This window comes from Salvelinus fontinalis, chromosome 39 (assembly GCF_029448725.1).
Source record: "Salvelinus fontinalis isolate EN_2023a chromosome 39, ASM2944872v1, whole genome shotgun sequence".
Taxonomy (NCBI): domain Eukaryota; kingdom Metazoa; phylum Chordata; class Actinopteri; order Salmoniformes; family Salmonidae; genus Salvelinus; species Salvelinus fontinalis.
This window is the reverse complement of record NC_074703.1, coordinates 24201170-24218154: the sequence shown is the minus strand read 5'-3', so window position 1 is coordinate 24218154 and position 16985 is coordinate 24201170. Positions and strand designations below refer to the sequence as shown.

At 45.8% G+C, this 16985-nt stretch overlaps 1 protein-coding gene across 2 annotated transcripts in view; it reads right to left on the bottom strand.

Annotated features, from left to right (window-relative positions):
* LOC129838909 (receptor-type tyrosine-protein phosphatase zeta-like) overlaps positions 1-16985 on the bottom strand; it is a 59481-nt gene that overhangs the window by 15943 nt on the left and 26553 nt on the right. For both annotated transcript variants that reach the window (XM_055906177.1, XM_055906176.1), the window contains 10 exons: positions 12237-12416; positions 11204-11355; positions 10828-10923; positions 10649-10715; positions 10332-10489; positions 9380-9530; positions 7987-8171; positions 7320-7446; positions 6107-7042; positions 4299-4446 (listed from right to left, as the gene is read on the bottom strand). In XM_055906177.1, coding sequence (XP_055762152.1) covers positions 4299-4446; positions 6107-7042; positions 7320-7446; positions 7987-8171; positions 9380-9530; positions 10332-10489; positions 10649-10715; positions 10828-10923; positions 11204-11355; positions 12237-12416 — 2200 coding nt within the window. The remainder of the gene's footprint in view (positions 1-4298; positions 4447-6106; positions 7043-7319; positions 7447-7986; positions 8172-9379; positions 9531-10331; positions 10490-10648; positions 10716-10827; positions 10924-11203; positions 11356-12236; positions 12417-16985) is intronic.

Genomic DNA, 16985 nt, shown 5'->3' with positions numbered 1-16985 from the left:
GAAAAATCTAAAAAGTACCATAAAAGTTCATAGAAACATGTCAAACGATGTTTATAATCAATCCTCGGGTTGTTTTTGTCATAAATAGTCAATCATATTTCAACCGGACCATAACTTCGTCAATAGAAAAGGAGAAACAAGAAAGGCGCGCTCCCGTTCACACGCTAGACTCATGTCTGGAAATTTCCACTGTCCTCTCATTGAAAGTGCTGTTTCTCCCTCATTTTTCAGAGTAAAAGCCTGAAACAATGCCTAAAGACTGGCCACATGTAGTGGAAGCCATAGAGATCATAAGGTCATAAGTCTTTGTACGGTGGATAGGCTTTCAATGGAAAAACAGGCATTTCAAAATAATAGCACTTCCTGGATGGATTTTCCTCAGGTTTTCGCCTGCCATATCAGTTCTGTTATACTCACAGACATTATTTTAACAGTTTTGTAAACTTTAGAGTGTTTTCTATCCAAATCTACCAATTACATGCATATCCTAGCTTCTGGGCCTGAGTAGCAGGCAGTTTACTTTGGGCATGCTTTTCATCCAAAATTCTGAATGCTGCCCCCTACCCTAGTTTAAGCATCCTGATAGATAATTATGTTATCATGGGAATGCCCATATTTCCCTCTGCCCAACGCCAATTGGGGGCCAAGGGTTTGCCTTAGGACGCAAAGGTGCGCCACGAGTCAGGGAGATGGTCTGATGATATGGGGGGAGGTTTTAGTGGGTGGAATATTAGGACAATTGGAGGTTTATGAAGTTGCAGCTTAATGCTTAATTATTATGGTACACTATACGGACACTTAATCATCATGATGCTTTTTAATGGTACGTTTACAAACATTGGTTGTGGTAAGTATAATTGAAACTTGGGTATCATTATGGTAAGTGGGGAAATAAGTATAGCAAGTTATAATTGTAATGGCTTAGCAGATCATAAAAAATATAAATGTTTACATGGCTAAAAGAGATAATATAATATCTACTGTTTACAGGAAACTCATTCTACAAATATAGATGAGGTTTGGTGGAAAAAGGACTGGGAGAGAGAAATATATTTTTGTCATGGTCAAAGAAACTCAAAAGGGGTGATTATATTAATTAATACAAATTTTGATCCGATTGTGCAGACAGATCCGCAAGGAAGATGGATTATTTTAAATATTATATTGGACCAAAAACATATCTGGCTAATTAATCTGTATGGGCAAAATAATGATCCACACTTTTTCGAAAATATATAAACTTAACAAAAAAAGAAACGTCCCTTTTTCAGGACCCTGTCTTTCAAAGATAATTCATAAAAATCCATAGATCGTCATTGTAAAGGGTTTAAACACTGTTTCCCATGCTTGTTCAATGAACGATAAACAATTAATGAACATACACCTATGGAACGGCTGTTAAGACACTAACAGCTTACAGACGAGAGGCAATTAAGGTTACAGTTATGAAAACTTAGGACACTAAAGAGGCCTTTCTACGGACTCTGAAAAACACCAAAAGAAAGATGCCCAGGGTCCCTGCTCGTCTGCGTGAATGTGCCTTAGGCATGATGCAAGGAGGCATGAGGACTGCAGATGTAGCCGTACTGTGAGACGCCTAAGACAGTGCTACAGGGAGACAGGACGGACAGCTGATCATCCTCGCAGTGGCCGACCACGTGTAACAACACCTGCACAGGATCAGTACATCTGAAAATCACACCTGCGGGACAGGTACGGGATGGCAACAAAACCTGCCCAAGTTACACTAGGAACGCACAATCCCTCCATCAGTGCTCAGACTGTCCACATTAGGCTGAGAGAGGCTGGACTGAGGGCTTGTAGGCCTGTTGTAAGGCAGGTCCTCACCAGACATCACCGGCAACAATGTCGCCTGTGGGCACAAACCCACCGTCGCTAGACCAGACAGGACTGTCAAAAAGTGCTCTTCACTGACAAGTCGCGGTTTTGTCTCACCAGGGGTGATGGTCAGGTTCGCGTTTATCGTCGAAGGAATGAGCGTTACACCGAGGCCTGTACTCTGGAGTGGGATCAATTTGGAGGTGGAGGGTCAGTCATGGTATGGGGCGGTGTGTCACACCATCATCGGACTGAGGTTGTTATCATTGCAGGAAATCTCAACGCTGTGCGTTACAGGGAAGACATCCTCCTCCCTCATGTGGTACCCTTCCTGCAGGCTTATCCTGACATGACCCTCCAGCATGACAATGCCACCAGCCATACTGCTCGTTCTGTGCGTGATTTCCTGCAAGACAGGAATGTCAGTGTTCTGCCATGGCCAGAGAAGAGCCCTTTAGTGGATATATGGAGGTTGAAAAACGCTGACCTAGTGAGATATACATGGAGGAGGCTTAATCAAGCTAGTCGTCTTGATTACTTCCTGGTCTCGTTCTTATTGGCATCAAAAGTATTAATAGGAGTCCGAATGCGATCGAACCACCATCTAATTGGCTTCCATATAACTCTTACAGCATTTCCACGTGGACGGGGATATTGGAAATTTAATCAAAGCCTATTGGATGACAATTTGTTAACTAAGACAAAACAATGAATAATTGACTTTTTTGTACAACATAGGTACAGCAGATCCCCTTATTGTATGGGACACTTTCAAATGTACCTTTAGAGGCCATTCAATACTCATCATTAAAACAAAAGCAGTCTAGCTCAAAAGAGATGAGACTAATAAAGGAAATAGAGGAAGTAGATGGTAACAGCGCAGGTAGATGGTAATGGAAACTGTACTATAGAGGCACAAAATAGGTTAGAGGAAAAACAAAAAGAAATGGAGGTACTTATTCAAGAACGATTAAGTGTAATGCATTACAAAAATAAAGCGAATTGGATGGAAAATGGGGAAAAATGCACAACATGTCTCTTGAATCTTCACCACAGAAATTAGACCAAAAATAATTTACAGAAACTCGGTACAAATGATGGAGTAATCCATGATTCAACAAATTATATTTTGAAAGGGGAAGCAAAATATTTCAAGCATGTTTTCTTTTCAGTCTCCTCCATTTCCACTGAAGGACGTTTTGAGGCAATAAAATATTTTCAGTCTGGAAAAACACCAGGGCTTGATGGTATACCAGTAGAGGTATATATACTGTATATATATATATGGGGCATACAACAATCTCAAGTTTGTAGATTTTGTTTGCGAAGAGACAGAATCAATAGATAATTTATTCTGGTATTGCCCCTACGTAGCTTGTTTCTGGTCACAGGTTCAGGTATGGTTAAAAAATCACAACATGCACTTAAAATTAACCTTACAAATACTGTTGGGCGATCTGGAAAGCCATTGCCAGTCAAAACAATTATATAATAATACTCGTAGGAAAGGTTTTCATCTTTAGATCACAATCTGTGCATAATATACGATTAGAAAGATTCAAACATTTTGTGAAACATCACAGCGCAATTGAAAAAATATATGGCATATGGAAACCTAACAAGGGCGGTCTATGGTAATAGGTAGGATGGGCTGAGAGTGGCTGAGGGTTGGGATTAAAGAGTTTGTTTGGTAATGTATTGTTGTTATATATAAAAGTACCGTATATGTTAAATGTATATGTAGAAAATAATTTAATTAGAATGTTTATTTTTTTATTTTTTTACAGCTAAGATATTTGTCCTCTGAAGAGGGGGGGTGGTGGGGGGTTTAGGTATGGGCAGGCATAAGCTATGGACAACGAACACAATTGCATTTCATCAAAGCCTATTTAATTGCACAGAGATGCTGTGACGAGATCCTGAGGCCCATTGTCGTGCCATTCATCAGCCGCCATCACCTCATGTTTCAGCATGATAATGCATGACCCCATAGTCGCAAGGATCTGTACACAATTCTTGGAAGCTGAAAATGCCCCAGTTATTCCATGGCCTGCATAATCACCAGACATGTCACCCATTGAGCATGTTTGGGATGCTCTGGATCGACGTGTACGACAGCGTGTTCCAGTTTCCGCCAATATCCAGTAACTACGCACAGCCATGGGAGAAGGAGTCGGACAACATTCCACAATCAACAGCCTGATCAACTCTGTGAGCCAGCGATTCTTCTCACACAATATTTCACCAGAATGCACCATAATTAATACTGTAAAATACATTTACAGTATTTTACTGTGCATTTCATAGGTTTTGAAATGATAGAAAGGTCTTACAGTGTGCTGTAAAACAAATGTAAGGTATTCTATTGTGGATTGTACAGTAATCTACTGTATTCAGTTTATACAGTAAGTTACTGATAAAATGACAAAACGGCTAACAGTGCAGTGTGCTAATCGTACCTCCAGTAGATGAGGATGCCCACCAGGACCAGCAGACAGATAATGGTGAGGGTGGATACCACAGCCAGAGGAACCACTGTCCTCCTCTCCCTCTCAGCAACACTTCCCACCATTTCTACCCTTGACTCATGGCTGCTGTTATTGATCTCTGGGGGGGAGAAAGAATCGGTTATTATTTACAGACTCGTATGCACACGCACACACCCTGGATTTGAAAAAACATCCTTTATTCATTTAAAATCAGTAGGAAATATTACCACCTCATTGAGCACAAATGCCATAATCATATTTCCTCTGCTACACAAGGAAATCTCATATCACTCTCTGAATAACATCACCTAACCCGCCACCATGATTGGAGATTCCTGAGTGTACGTTACCTTTCCTCAGCTCCTCCACAGCCCTGCTGTCGGGGAGAACAGGGTCACGTAGATCTATACAAGGGATGTGCAGCTCTATAGCAGAGTTACCAGCGCTGGGCAGCTCCACTAGGACCTCTCCACCTCTATCTCCAGACCCACTAGCCTCCCCCAGCACCACAGACCCCTGAGGATTGGCCCCTGCTCTGTCAACCTCAGACACACCACTACCAGTCTCACTCTCAAAGTAGAAGATAGAAGAAAGACCCCCTAAGTCACCGCTGCTCTCTTCCTGTGTCTCTCCCTCTGTTGTGTCCATGGCTGAGGCCAGTGTGAGTGAACGTAGGTCTGTCCCAAGGGAAAGTGTTGCCCCTCTCGGCCAGTCCTGACCTAGGGTGACCCCGTCCCCGTAGAGGCCAGAGCCTGACCCACTGATGTCTGTCTGTCCAACCTGAGAGGTCACAGTCTGTCTGTCCGACCTGGAGTCATTTTCAGAGGGGTAGACAGAGGGGGAGTGGGTTGTGTCTTTTTCGGAGGGGGTGACAGACAGGTAGAGGGTTGGTGTCTCTTCTGAATGGCTGAGAGAAGGGTGCAAGGTGGTGTAGCCCCCTTGGGAGGGTGTGAGAGAATCCTCTTCAGAGTGGGAGACAGAGGGGTATGGGGCTGGAAAGTTGAGAGGTTCTGTGGGCTGCTGAACCCAAGTCCCCCTCTGAAAGCTGGTACTGACTGGAACAGAGAGGCCTGTCTGGTCAGACTGAGTGTGAAAATAAGCACTAAACTGAATATATAACAACACATCAGACCACCAGAGAGGAGCATAAGAGCCACAGAGTCTGAGTGGTTATACAAAGCAGCCACCAGAGGGCAGACTGGAGTCAGGGAGGAGCAGCCAGGTGGGTAAAGAGTCCCAGAAGAAGACATAAGACGTGAATCCTTATGATTCAAGGGAAGGAAGACAGACTGGCAGAGGAATACCACCACCGCTGGATACTGGTAGGAGACATGGAATCTCTGAAGTACCAGTGGGAACCAGTATGAACCACTGGGCAGCCAAAGGATGAGAGAGAAGTTGAAAAGGGCAGATCACTATAGACAGACACAATGAGTGACTGTTACAGCACATCACCAGTGTAACCACCATCAGCCAGTAGAGCGCCAGTCCCTTCACCACCATCATTATCACCATCGTAGGTCTAAGTGGCAATATCACTCTTATCAACAGCACAGCAGCAGAGAGGTACAGGTCACACAACCAAAACACAACCATCATTCATCCATCAAACAACCACCACAACCAAACAATGTAAGAGTGCACTATACAGTGCCCTGCTTTGGCAACAGGAGGAGAGGCGAAGGCATAAAGGTAATATGTCATTTATTTTATATGTACACACACACAGACATTTACAGCATACATGCAGGGCTGCAGGGTACACAGGTGTTTCTTACCGGTGAAGATGGGCTGGGTAGTGTGCTGTAAGACCTTGACGAGGCCTGAGGTAGTGGAGGAGCCGTAGGCCGTGGAGAGGGAGTTGCTGGGACTTGAAGTCCTGGATCTGACCCAGGGCACAGAGGGGGTTGAGGTTACAGAAACCGGGGTCTGTTGAATAGGGGTGGCCCTTGTCACTGTGCTAACTCTGTTATGAGACAGTCCGGAGGTCAAAATCAAGCCCCTGTTCTCTCCTTTCACTGTGACTTTAGGTCTGGCAGTAACCGGACTGAGAACTCTATCATCCAGTGTTTTGTTCCATGTTGTTTTAGATGGCGTAGTTGCGAACTCTAAGGCAGTGGTGTTGACAACGTCCTCGTAGTAAACATCAGTGACCACCATGCCCCCCGCCGGAGGGGTGTACATATCGCTCTCTGGGGGTAGCAGGCCGATACCGGAAATGTCAGGTTTCTGGGCAGCGGAACCACGGTTTGGGTTCCGGCTCTGCTGAGGCGACCGCGACAATGAGGCCTCCTCTGTGATTTGCCGGTGGACAGGCGGCGGGCTGGTCGCCCGGGAGACGGGAATCAGGAAGCCTGGCTGGTCAGACACCATGGTGGTGCTCTTGCCGTTGGAGGCGGTGCTGGTGAAGGGGCGGTGCGGAGGGATACGCTGCTTCTTCTTGTCCTTCCTAGTCTGGTCCTTCTTGGGCTTGTCCACCCTGGACTGGTTCACAGGGTTCTGGTCGATCCGGTTCTGGTCATCTCTGGTCCCGGGTGGTACTGGCACAGAGCTCACCTGGGAGGCCGCAGTGGTGGAGGGCTGGTCAGGGAAAATCTGCTGGCGATCCTCTCTGGTTCTGCTCTCTTCTACTGGGTTCTGGTCTACTGGTTCCAATATATCTACTGGTTCCAATATATCCTCAGGTTCTGTATTGTCTGGATTAGACTCAATCTCTGGAGAAAAGAGAATGGGTGGGTATATATATATATATATATGTTAGACAACTGTTATCATGATGAGTACAACTATTTTGATATTTTTCGTACTTACTTTCAAGTCCGTTAACCTAAGTTCTTTACTCTCTCCTATGAATCTCAGTGGTATAGGCTCATGCCGGACACAGTTTCAGCCTTTTTCTGGACTAAAAATCATTTTTAGAATCTGGTTTCTCGTGACAGCCTGAACACTAAAATGTTTGGCTGTGGGTGCTGAGATTATAGCTGGTCTCACCCAGGTCCTCCTGAGGCATGTCCACTATAATCTGGTCACTCCAGCGTCCCATCAGGCCATTGGTGCAGACCGCTACCACTTGGACCACATAGCTGCTGTTGGACAGGAGGCCGGGGATGATGGCCCCCTGAGAGAGGGTGATTGATCAGTAACAGGTCAGTCAACTCATCAATACATCAGCCAATCACACTCATCAATAAAGTAAGCCCATCACAGTAGTGACAGTCAGTGGCTTGTCTCAGCTTTTTTCACCCTATTTAACGTATGAGACTGATTTCTGATTGACATGCAATGCTATCGATTTGTGTAAGAAGGCACATCAGGTCAGGTGAATACAAACCATCACACACACAACAAAAAAACAATCACATCTGTTATGATGTTGTATATTGTAAACCTCTGGCCAGATGGTTTACAGGTATTTTTTGGTTATCACTATGGCAACAGTCTCCAGGAACAACACAATATTTACATCTGACAGTTATTCAGGAAATAATCATAAGGGAACATGAGAGAGAGAAAGCGAGAGAGCGAGAGGGAGAGAGAGAAAGCGAGAGGGAGAGAGAAAGAGTGAGGGAGAGAGACAATCCACAGACAGACAAGTAGTCCCTTCCAGCACTGACTGTTGCTATGCAACAGTAGATGGATAAGTAGACAGGTGTATTACCACGTCCTGGTCTCCGTCGGTGCGGTACTCGTGCTTGGGCTGGTTCCGGTCCTGCAGCCGCTGGTAGGTGACAGAGTACCAGTCGATGGTGGTGTCATACACCACACGGGGGCGCTCCCACATCACCATGATGGTAGTGTCGTTCTGGGCATCCGCCTGCATGTTCTGAGGTTCCGAGCTGCACACTGGAGAACCCAGAAAAATGAGGTTAGATTACGTCAACTATAATCTCTGATGATAACATACGTTTGTGTCTGGTTATCAACGTGGTCAGATTGGGAATATGTCCATTTTTAACACAGGGGAGACAATGGGAAATTGGGATTGAGCTTTCCTAAGGAAAACATGTAGGTAGACAACAGTGTCTCTCTTAGAGCAACACTGGAAGAGGGAAAGGAAGAGGTGAAGGAAGACATTTTGGGTATAGATATGGAAAGGGGATAGATATCCATGCTTTTTAGCATTTTGCATTTCTGAACAGACATATTTCCATTTCAAAAAAGAGAAAATGTCAAATAATTTGCTACACTGAAAGAGGTTTCCTAGCAACCCAGAGTGCTTATTTGGGGTCTTTTTAAAAGGCAGAGTGAGAAAGAGAGAGAGGAAGGGAAAGGGCTTTTGATGAGCTGCACTCGAAAGACCTTGGGAGCTCTAAAGCATCACTAAACACTGAAAATATAGGAGAACCTCAATTGCAAACTCCTCGCGTCCTGGCCTCCTTAAAACCAATTGGAGGAGAACGTCTGAGGGGCAGGACCTCTGGCTTTCTCATCCAATGGGTTTCGAGAAGGAGACGAGGAAAGAGGAGTCTACAATTGAGATCTTCCCTATGTGACTTGTTACAAGATCGGGGGCTTTTTGGCGCTAGTTCCTATTTCACGGTATGGCCTGCTAGTGTTACAGTACAGCTCAGTGTGAGTGTGTCTGAATCATGCTATGGTTTTACAGAGGTCAAGTATGGGAGAAGAGAGGAGCCAGGAGTAGGGTCAGCATCTGGTAGTTAGGGTGGGTGCTAAAGGTTAGGGGTCAGGTATTGGGGTCAGTGGTTAGATAAGGGTCAGGGGTCAGGCATTAAAGTAAAACAGGTACATACTATAAATGAGAACATCCTCTGTCCCTGTGTGAGGAAAAGGTGAAGACCAGTCTGAGTTAGGGGTTAAAAGTAAAGGTTTACAGGTCAGGGGTTAAAGGTTAAGGGTACATACTAGGAGTGAGGACCTCCTTCTTTGCCAGTGTAAGGTGAGGGTAAGGATTAGGGGTCTAGGGTTAGAGGTTAGGGTTCAGGGTATAGCCTACAGGTACGAACTGGGCGTGAAGATCTCAACTGTGCCTGTGTAGAAGGAGTGTGAGGGTCAGAGGCTAGGGTTCAGGGTAAAGAGTTACGGATACATACTGGGAGTGAGGACCTCCTCTGTTCCAGTGTAGGAGGAGAAGACCTGGCCCAAGAACTGCTGCTGCTGCTCCCTGAAGTTGTTCTGGAGGTAGTCCATCAGCATCACATAGCCTGCCTGCTGCATGGTCATCACCTCACAGAACACCTCCAACTGAGAGGGAGAGAGAGAGAGATATATACAAAATATGACATTTGTAATGGCCTTATTCTTTAGGAACTTCTGTGAGTGTAATGTTTACTGTTCATTTTTAATTGTTTATTTCACTTTTGTATATTATCCACTTCACTTGCTTTGGCAATGTTACACATGTTTCCCATGCCAATAAAGCCCCTTGAATTGAATTGAATTGAGAGAGAGAAATACATTGAGAGAGAGAGGGAGATGAGAGAGAAAGAAATTGAGGGAGAGATGTGCATTCATTGTATGTCTTGTGTGCTTCCCCAAAGTACCTTTAAATGGTTAAGTCATCAGCTTGTTTCTGCCACTACCTTACTTCTCCCTTCCTAAAACGAGCAGGAAGTAGAGGGGAAATGGGAAGGTCCTCCCCTGTGGAGGGGGAGTTGTTGACTCTGTAGTGTCTTCCTGCTCCTACTGCTACTGCTGCAGTAGTGAAATATTGATATGTTGTGAGAGTGTGTGTGTGTGTGTGAGGTCTGATAGTGGAGGGTTTAAAGGATTGTCATGGCTGAAATCAGGGAGAGTGCTGCTCTATTTTTGTGGTGTCTTTGAGAGGCTGAGATCTGTGCCCACTGAGTATTGATGCCCACGTCACTTGGCGTTTTGCCAGCCACACACACACACACACACACACTCCTGTTCTCCTGCTCTTCTCTGTTCCTCACACTTGGGAAGCTGTCTCACTGTACGACATCATCGTGGCACTTCCTCACTGTATGACATCATCACGTGTGTGTGTGTACCCCCACGTTTATGTTTGTGTGTGACACTCACCTGTGTCTCAGAGATGGGCACGGTGTGTTTGAAGACGATCCACTCCACCGTCTCAGAGCAGGGCGGGGAGGTGAGGGAACCGTTGTATATGTAGTATTTATCAGTAGAGTTCGGGAGCAGAGCCAGCAGAGAGAAGGGCTCGACATTCTCAGTTTTACCTGAACGATAGAGAGTGATAGAGGGATGTGAGAGTGATAGATACACCTGCTTTTCAGTAGGTCACTGGGACTCCTGAACCCTCCGAATATAGATATAGAAATAATAGAATGTAAAAATAGAGTCAAATAAATAGAGTAGAACAATGAGCAGCTGCATACCAAACCTGCTGACGCTGTTGACGCCTTCTATGATGGTGTTGTAGTTGTCATTGTTATCCAGGCTGGTCTGTGGAGAAGAAATCACAGTGAGCTGACATACTAACATGCTAGCATACTATCTAGTATGCATCGATTCATGCTAAGTAGTATGCAGTGTGGATATTGGATCAGAGCTCCACCTCAAACAGGACGGCCAGCGCTGCGATCCTCCCTCCATCCTTCACCGCGTCGTCTATAGACTGGTACAGGTCTGACTCATAACAGAAGATCTGCACCTGGATCAGAGAGAGGCAGAGAGAGAGAGGCAGAGAGAGAGAGGCAGAGAGAGAGAGGCAGAGAGAGAGAGAGAGAGAGAGAGAGAGAGAGAGAGAGAGAGAGAGAGAGAGAGAGAGAGAGAGAAAGACAGAGAGAGACAGAGAGTGAGGGAGAGAGAGATTGTTATTCATTGTGGGTTTTGTAATGTCGGCGTAAAGTGACGTGTAGTCATACTGTGTACTGTAGGTGCGGTGTGGCATGACGTGGTGTGTTATTTGCTGTGATTGATTGATGTGCCACCTCCAGGGGGAACTTGAGTCCGTTGAGGCTGTGTTCTGATCCGTCTGAGGAGGCGTTGCAGCGGCCCCAGTGGAACGTCATCCTCCCCAACCTGAACCTGGTGCTCAGACCACCGCCACTCACATAGTACTCCCCGTCCAGGCCTAGCACCACTGGAACACAACACACATATTAATGCCCACGCAAAAACCTACGTGCACACGCACACACACAACCATATTACCCAGCCACTAGTCCTGCTTGGGCAGCCTTCCAAAGCCTGTCTAGTTCACTCGACTATGTGAGAAGCCTTCCGAGGCTTCCCACCCACCAGCGATGTGCAGGACACACATTTTTTTAATCACAGGTCTCTGGCAGAATACACAATGGTACTTACCGTTTGTACATGCCACAGTCTAATTTCGAATTACAAACACAGAACACGCTCAGCACATTTAAATGTTACATTTACAATAAAACCATAATGTCTTTGAAGCCATAATACCCGTTTCCATATGAAAACACATCTACACATCTACACAAAACATCCCTCCTCTGTCTCCCTGGCCTGATCCCTATCCCCACACAATAGAATCATAATAGATGCTTCAAAGAGATTGTTTTATTGGTAAGTTGCTTTTCTGTCAGCGTATTGGAACAGAGAGATGAATACTACCCAGCAGGCAGCATTTCCATAACACAGCCACAGGGAGACATATTGAAGAGATGATATCCAAGAGTCATTTCATTTCCTCTGGAAGACAGACCTATTATTCTCACCCCTCTCTCTCTCGCTGTCTCTTGCTCTCTCCATCTATCTGTCTCTGTCTCTCTCTCAATAAACCCATCACTCATATTGAGTTATATTTCCATAACTATCTCTGTACGTGAAGATTCATATGACACTGAAACAATCTGTTCTTACTCCTTAATAACCACGTGACGTTTCGTGCCCACTGAACACGACCCGTGATATGACCCTTCTCGCACTATAACGCCAACCCGAACTGTACTACCACGGGTTGGGTGTTTAACGGCTCATGCCGTACAGTACCCGTGTTGCCGTCGTTGTTGATGGTGGTGGTCTCTGGGGTCTTCTTCTCCCAGCCCTCCAGCTGCAGGCCCTGGTACTCCACCCGGACCTGGGTGAACGTCTCGTCGATGTCGATGGGTGACTGACGGGCATTGTTACACGCCGGGTACCTCTTACCCCAGATCTTCTGGTTCAACTGGCCTGAGAAGGAAAAACACAGAGAGGAAGAATCTTTACAATGGATCAGTAGTACCGAAGATGGGAATGACAATGGCAAACTGTGATTTGGAATTGACTTCACAGTGCAGGCAGCAGGTAGTGTAGCTGAGCAACTCCCACACAACCCTGCAGGGAGAACGGCTTTAAAGGAAGCACTTTATAGAGGTCAGCTACAGTAGAGTATAAACACATTTAGTATTTGTTTCCTGCTGCAAAACATCATTTGTTTTCCATTTAAATAATCCCTCAATATCCACTGTGATGACAAGTCCTGCAATGACCAATCCTCATAATCCTCAAGTGAATTTTAACCCCAACTGTGTTTACACGCAGCACATACAGAATCAGCTCTACTGCGTCGCCCTCTAGTCCAGCAGATGAGGAGTTAACGGAGCAGATGGCCTGACAGTTTGTCACAAATGGCTGGGCAGGTAGCATTCAGATTTAGAAAGTTAATTTGATCGCTGTGTTGCAGGATAAATGTCAGAATATGCAGAAATCTCTCCGCCGTTTCCCGGTTGCTAAAACTCTAGTAGTTTATGTGACAAAATAAGCTAGTACAGTGTAGAGAATCATTGTACCATCCAAACCGCTGGGAATTATATTTTCCATAACCAAAAACATTGTCTTTCAGCTGTTTGAAGCTGGTGTACAAAACCGAAAGTAAAAATGCAAAAACAAAACTTAAGAACGGAAAGCATAGAAATAGCGCACATAGAACAGATCTACCGCTTCTTAGACTTGCTTTCAATGAGAATGGCAGATCTATAACTCACATTTCTATGTGAATTTGGTCAGGTCATTTGTAATTTCCACTTTGAAATTTCAGATCCTACATTTGTACATGCAGTACATCATATACAGTACAGCGCGTACAGTAAGTACATCCATACAGTAAGCCATATGTACAGTATGCTAGCATACATCCACATTATACTGTACTGTGAGTATTATGATATTCCCTGCTGAGTCTCTGAGATGCCTGCTGACCCCGAGCAGGGTGGGGGGGCATGTTGCTGTAAAGGAGTAATGAGTCGGTTGTTGTTGTCTGAGCTCAGAGACATTAGCATGACAACGGCCAGGCTGAGGCTGCACACTGAGAGGAGAGGAGGGAAGACTTCATTATCACCTCTTCCTCTCCCCAGTGTCCTAAAAACGACCGTATCCCTCTCCCTCCGCCCTCCCGCTCTCATAATAAATACTCCATCTCGCTGTGTGAACGAGTGAGAGTGAGAGAGAGATATTGTCTTCCCAGCAGCTTTCTCTCTCTCAATTTAATTTCAATTTAAGGGCTTGATTGGCATGGGAAACCTCTGTTTACTTTGCCAAAGCAAGTGATATATGTAATGAACAAAAGTTAAATAAACAATAGAAAATGAACAGTGAACATTAAGAGTAAACATCTCTCTCTCCCTCCCTCCCCCTCCCTCTCTCATTTTAACTGTACTGGCTAATAACCCAGGAGAATGAATACAGAGTCATCAAAGGAGGACGTCAGGGGCTAAAGATAAGAGTTTACCAGACATGACCGACATTCACAGCCATTTATGGGGTCAAATCATTCCCACTCTGAATTCAGCCGAGTTGCCATTGTGAGTTGAATGACAGTTTCCTGCGTTGGTGACAGACGAGAGTAGCTTCTGGCTGTGCCACTTAAATGGTCTGTGGGACAGCAAGGAGTGTGCCTGTCAATTTGGGGTGCAAGTGTGCATGTGCGTGTGAGTGTGTGTGTAGGTTGGGAAAGAGTTTGACTCTTTATTTGGTGTGTGTGTTTGTGCATGCTCGCATATGTGACTGTGTGCCTGAACATGTGTGTGTGTGTGTGTGTGCTTCTCCAATGCTGGCAGCAAAGTGAAAAGGGTCTGTCAGGTGGTTCTGGGGGCCTCATCTGGCATAAATGCCACAACACAACATTACTGCTACACTCACAAGATGCTACCATGGCAACACGTAGCTGCAGAGGTTCGGAGGAGAATTAAGTGCCAGGAGCAACACATATTCTGTCAGTCTTACCAGGAACACACACAAAGGATATGTCCCCCATTACATTGCACTACTTTTAAACCGAGCCTCAAATGACAGATGATTGACATCCCGGTACACTATGTGACTCACATGTAATGACTGGTCTTTTAGCGAGTCAGTCTTTATAGTAGAGGAGGAGAAACATGGCGTTCTGTTTCTCTGAAAGGTTGAATGTCCCTGGGGACTAGGACAGACAAATTCTGACTCACACACACACACACACACACACACAGCCACACACACACACACACACACACACACACACACACACACACACACACACACACACACACACACACACACACACACACACACACACACACACACACACACACACACACACACACAGCCACACACAGCCACACACAGCCACACACACAGACACACCACACACGGACACACCACACACACCACACACACAGACACACAGACACACTACACACACACAGACACACATACAGACACACAACACACAGTCACACACACAGACACACCACACACAACCACACACACACACAGACACACCACACAGACACAGCCACACACACAGACACACCACACACTCACACATACAGACACAGACACATCACACACGCAGACAGACAGACACACACACACACACACACACACACACACACACACACACACACACACACACACACACACACACACACACACACACACACACACACACACACAAACACAAACACACACACAGACACACACACAACCACACACACAGACACACCACACACACAGACACACACACACAGACACACCACACACAGCCACACACACCACACACACACATCCACACCACAGACACACAGCCACACACACCACACACACACACCTCACACACAGACACACTACACAGACACACCACACACAGCCACACACTACCTCTTTGTCCTCTCAATAAAGAAATCATCACGACTTACCAGCAGTCAGTGACAGTTCTTTAAATGGCTAAAGAAAGAGGATAACCCCCCTGTAATAGGGCTCAGTGGAGCAGCACTGACATTTTAGAGATGTGTCCAACTTGTCCAAATAAATAACAGATCATCCCTTAACATATCACTATCATAACTCTCTCTGTTTTCTGTTTTGCAGAAGAGCTTTGTAGGATGAAAAACATGAAATGGACGAAAGACATATTATAAGGATAAAAGTACCTATTCATCCTCCGACGTCCCACAAACAACATCTGCTATTGGTTGTCTGATAGATCAAGCCTACTTTCCTGTCTTGTATTTTGTAGAATACAGCGTGAACATTCTCCACTCTGTTGCCCTTTAATGTGAGAAGACATGGAGAGCAAGGAGAGTGGATTCAAGCGAATTAATTCATGTATTATGTATGTTAGGATTTCGCTAAGCAAACACACCATCCTTGTGTGTGTGTGTGTGTGTGTGTGTGTGTGTGTGTGTGTGTGTGTGTGTGTGTGTGTGTGTGTGTGTGTGTGTGTGTGTGTGTGTGTGTGAGCGTGTGTGTGTGAGGGGAGGGGGTACTGTTCCTCCACTCGTCCCCCCCTCCCCATTTGTCAACTCTACTAGAGGTCCTCAGTCAGTGTAATGATGCCCTGAAACACATCACCATCCAGCATGACTAAGTCTCTTCCTGGGTCTCTGAGTCCTGCTGCATTATTACCTAAGCCTCAGCTACTACACTATTACCCCAGGGCCTAACCCGAACCCAAGCTCCGGAGAGGGAGAAGGGAGCGGGGGCAACTCAACCCTTACCTCACCACCAACCTCAGCAGCTCTAGGACAGGAGGGGGAGAAGACGGCTGGAGACAACTGGAGCAGAAACAACACTAACTAACGACTGCCTGTATGACTAAGAAAGCAGAGCTTTGAGGTGGTGGTTAACAGCCCGTTAGAGCCGTTAGAAGCTGCCGCAGAGGCTGCTGTCTGTACTGAATGTGCCCGGCCAGTGTGTTTGTGTAAGACTGGGTCCGTCCTGTGTTAGCCCGCTGAGCATTAGCTTGGGGAGCTAACGCAAGTCTTCAGGTCTCGGGCGAGGTTAGTCATCACGCAAGCCACCTCCGTTACATGTTGATGGGGAAGAGAGTTGGATCATTTATTCTGTCCCTTGAGCCCAGCAGAAGGAGAAAGAGGCAGACAAAGATTGAGGGTAGTGTAGGGACACACGGGCCCTGTAGCCATGAGAAGGAGATCAGAGGGTTTATACATGCAGGAAATGGGCTGCTGTGATGGCTGGGGACCCTGTCTCGCGTGGCCTACACTGGGGCCTTGGGGTTATCAGAGGATAGAGACTACACACTCACACTGGCAGATGGAGACGGGGGAAGGGGGGGTTAACGGATCATAGGGACCCCCTGGGGAGAGGGGTTAACGGGTGGATACCGTGGATTTGTACTGTATCAACTTTGGAAAAACAAACAGTAGCAGAGCACGCAAGGATACACAGTCTGAAAAACACCACATATATGAACAAATATGAACACAGAACCTGACATTCAGTACATACAGTTTATCACCTATGTGATTGTGATAGTCTGCC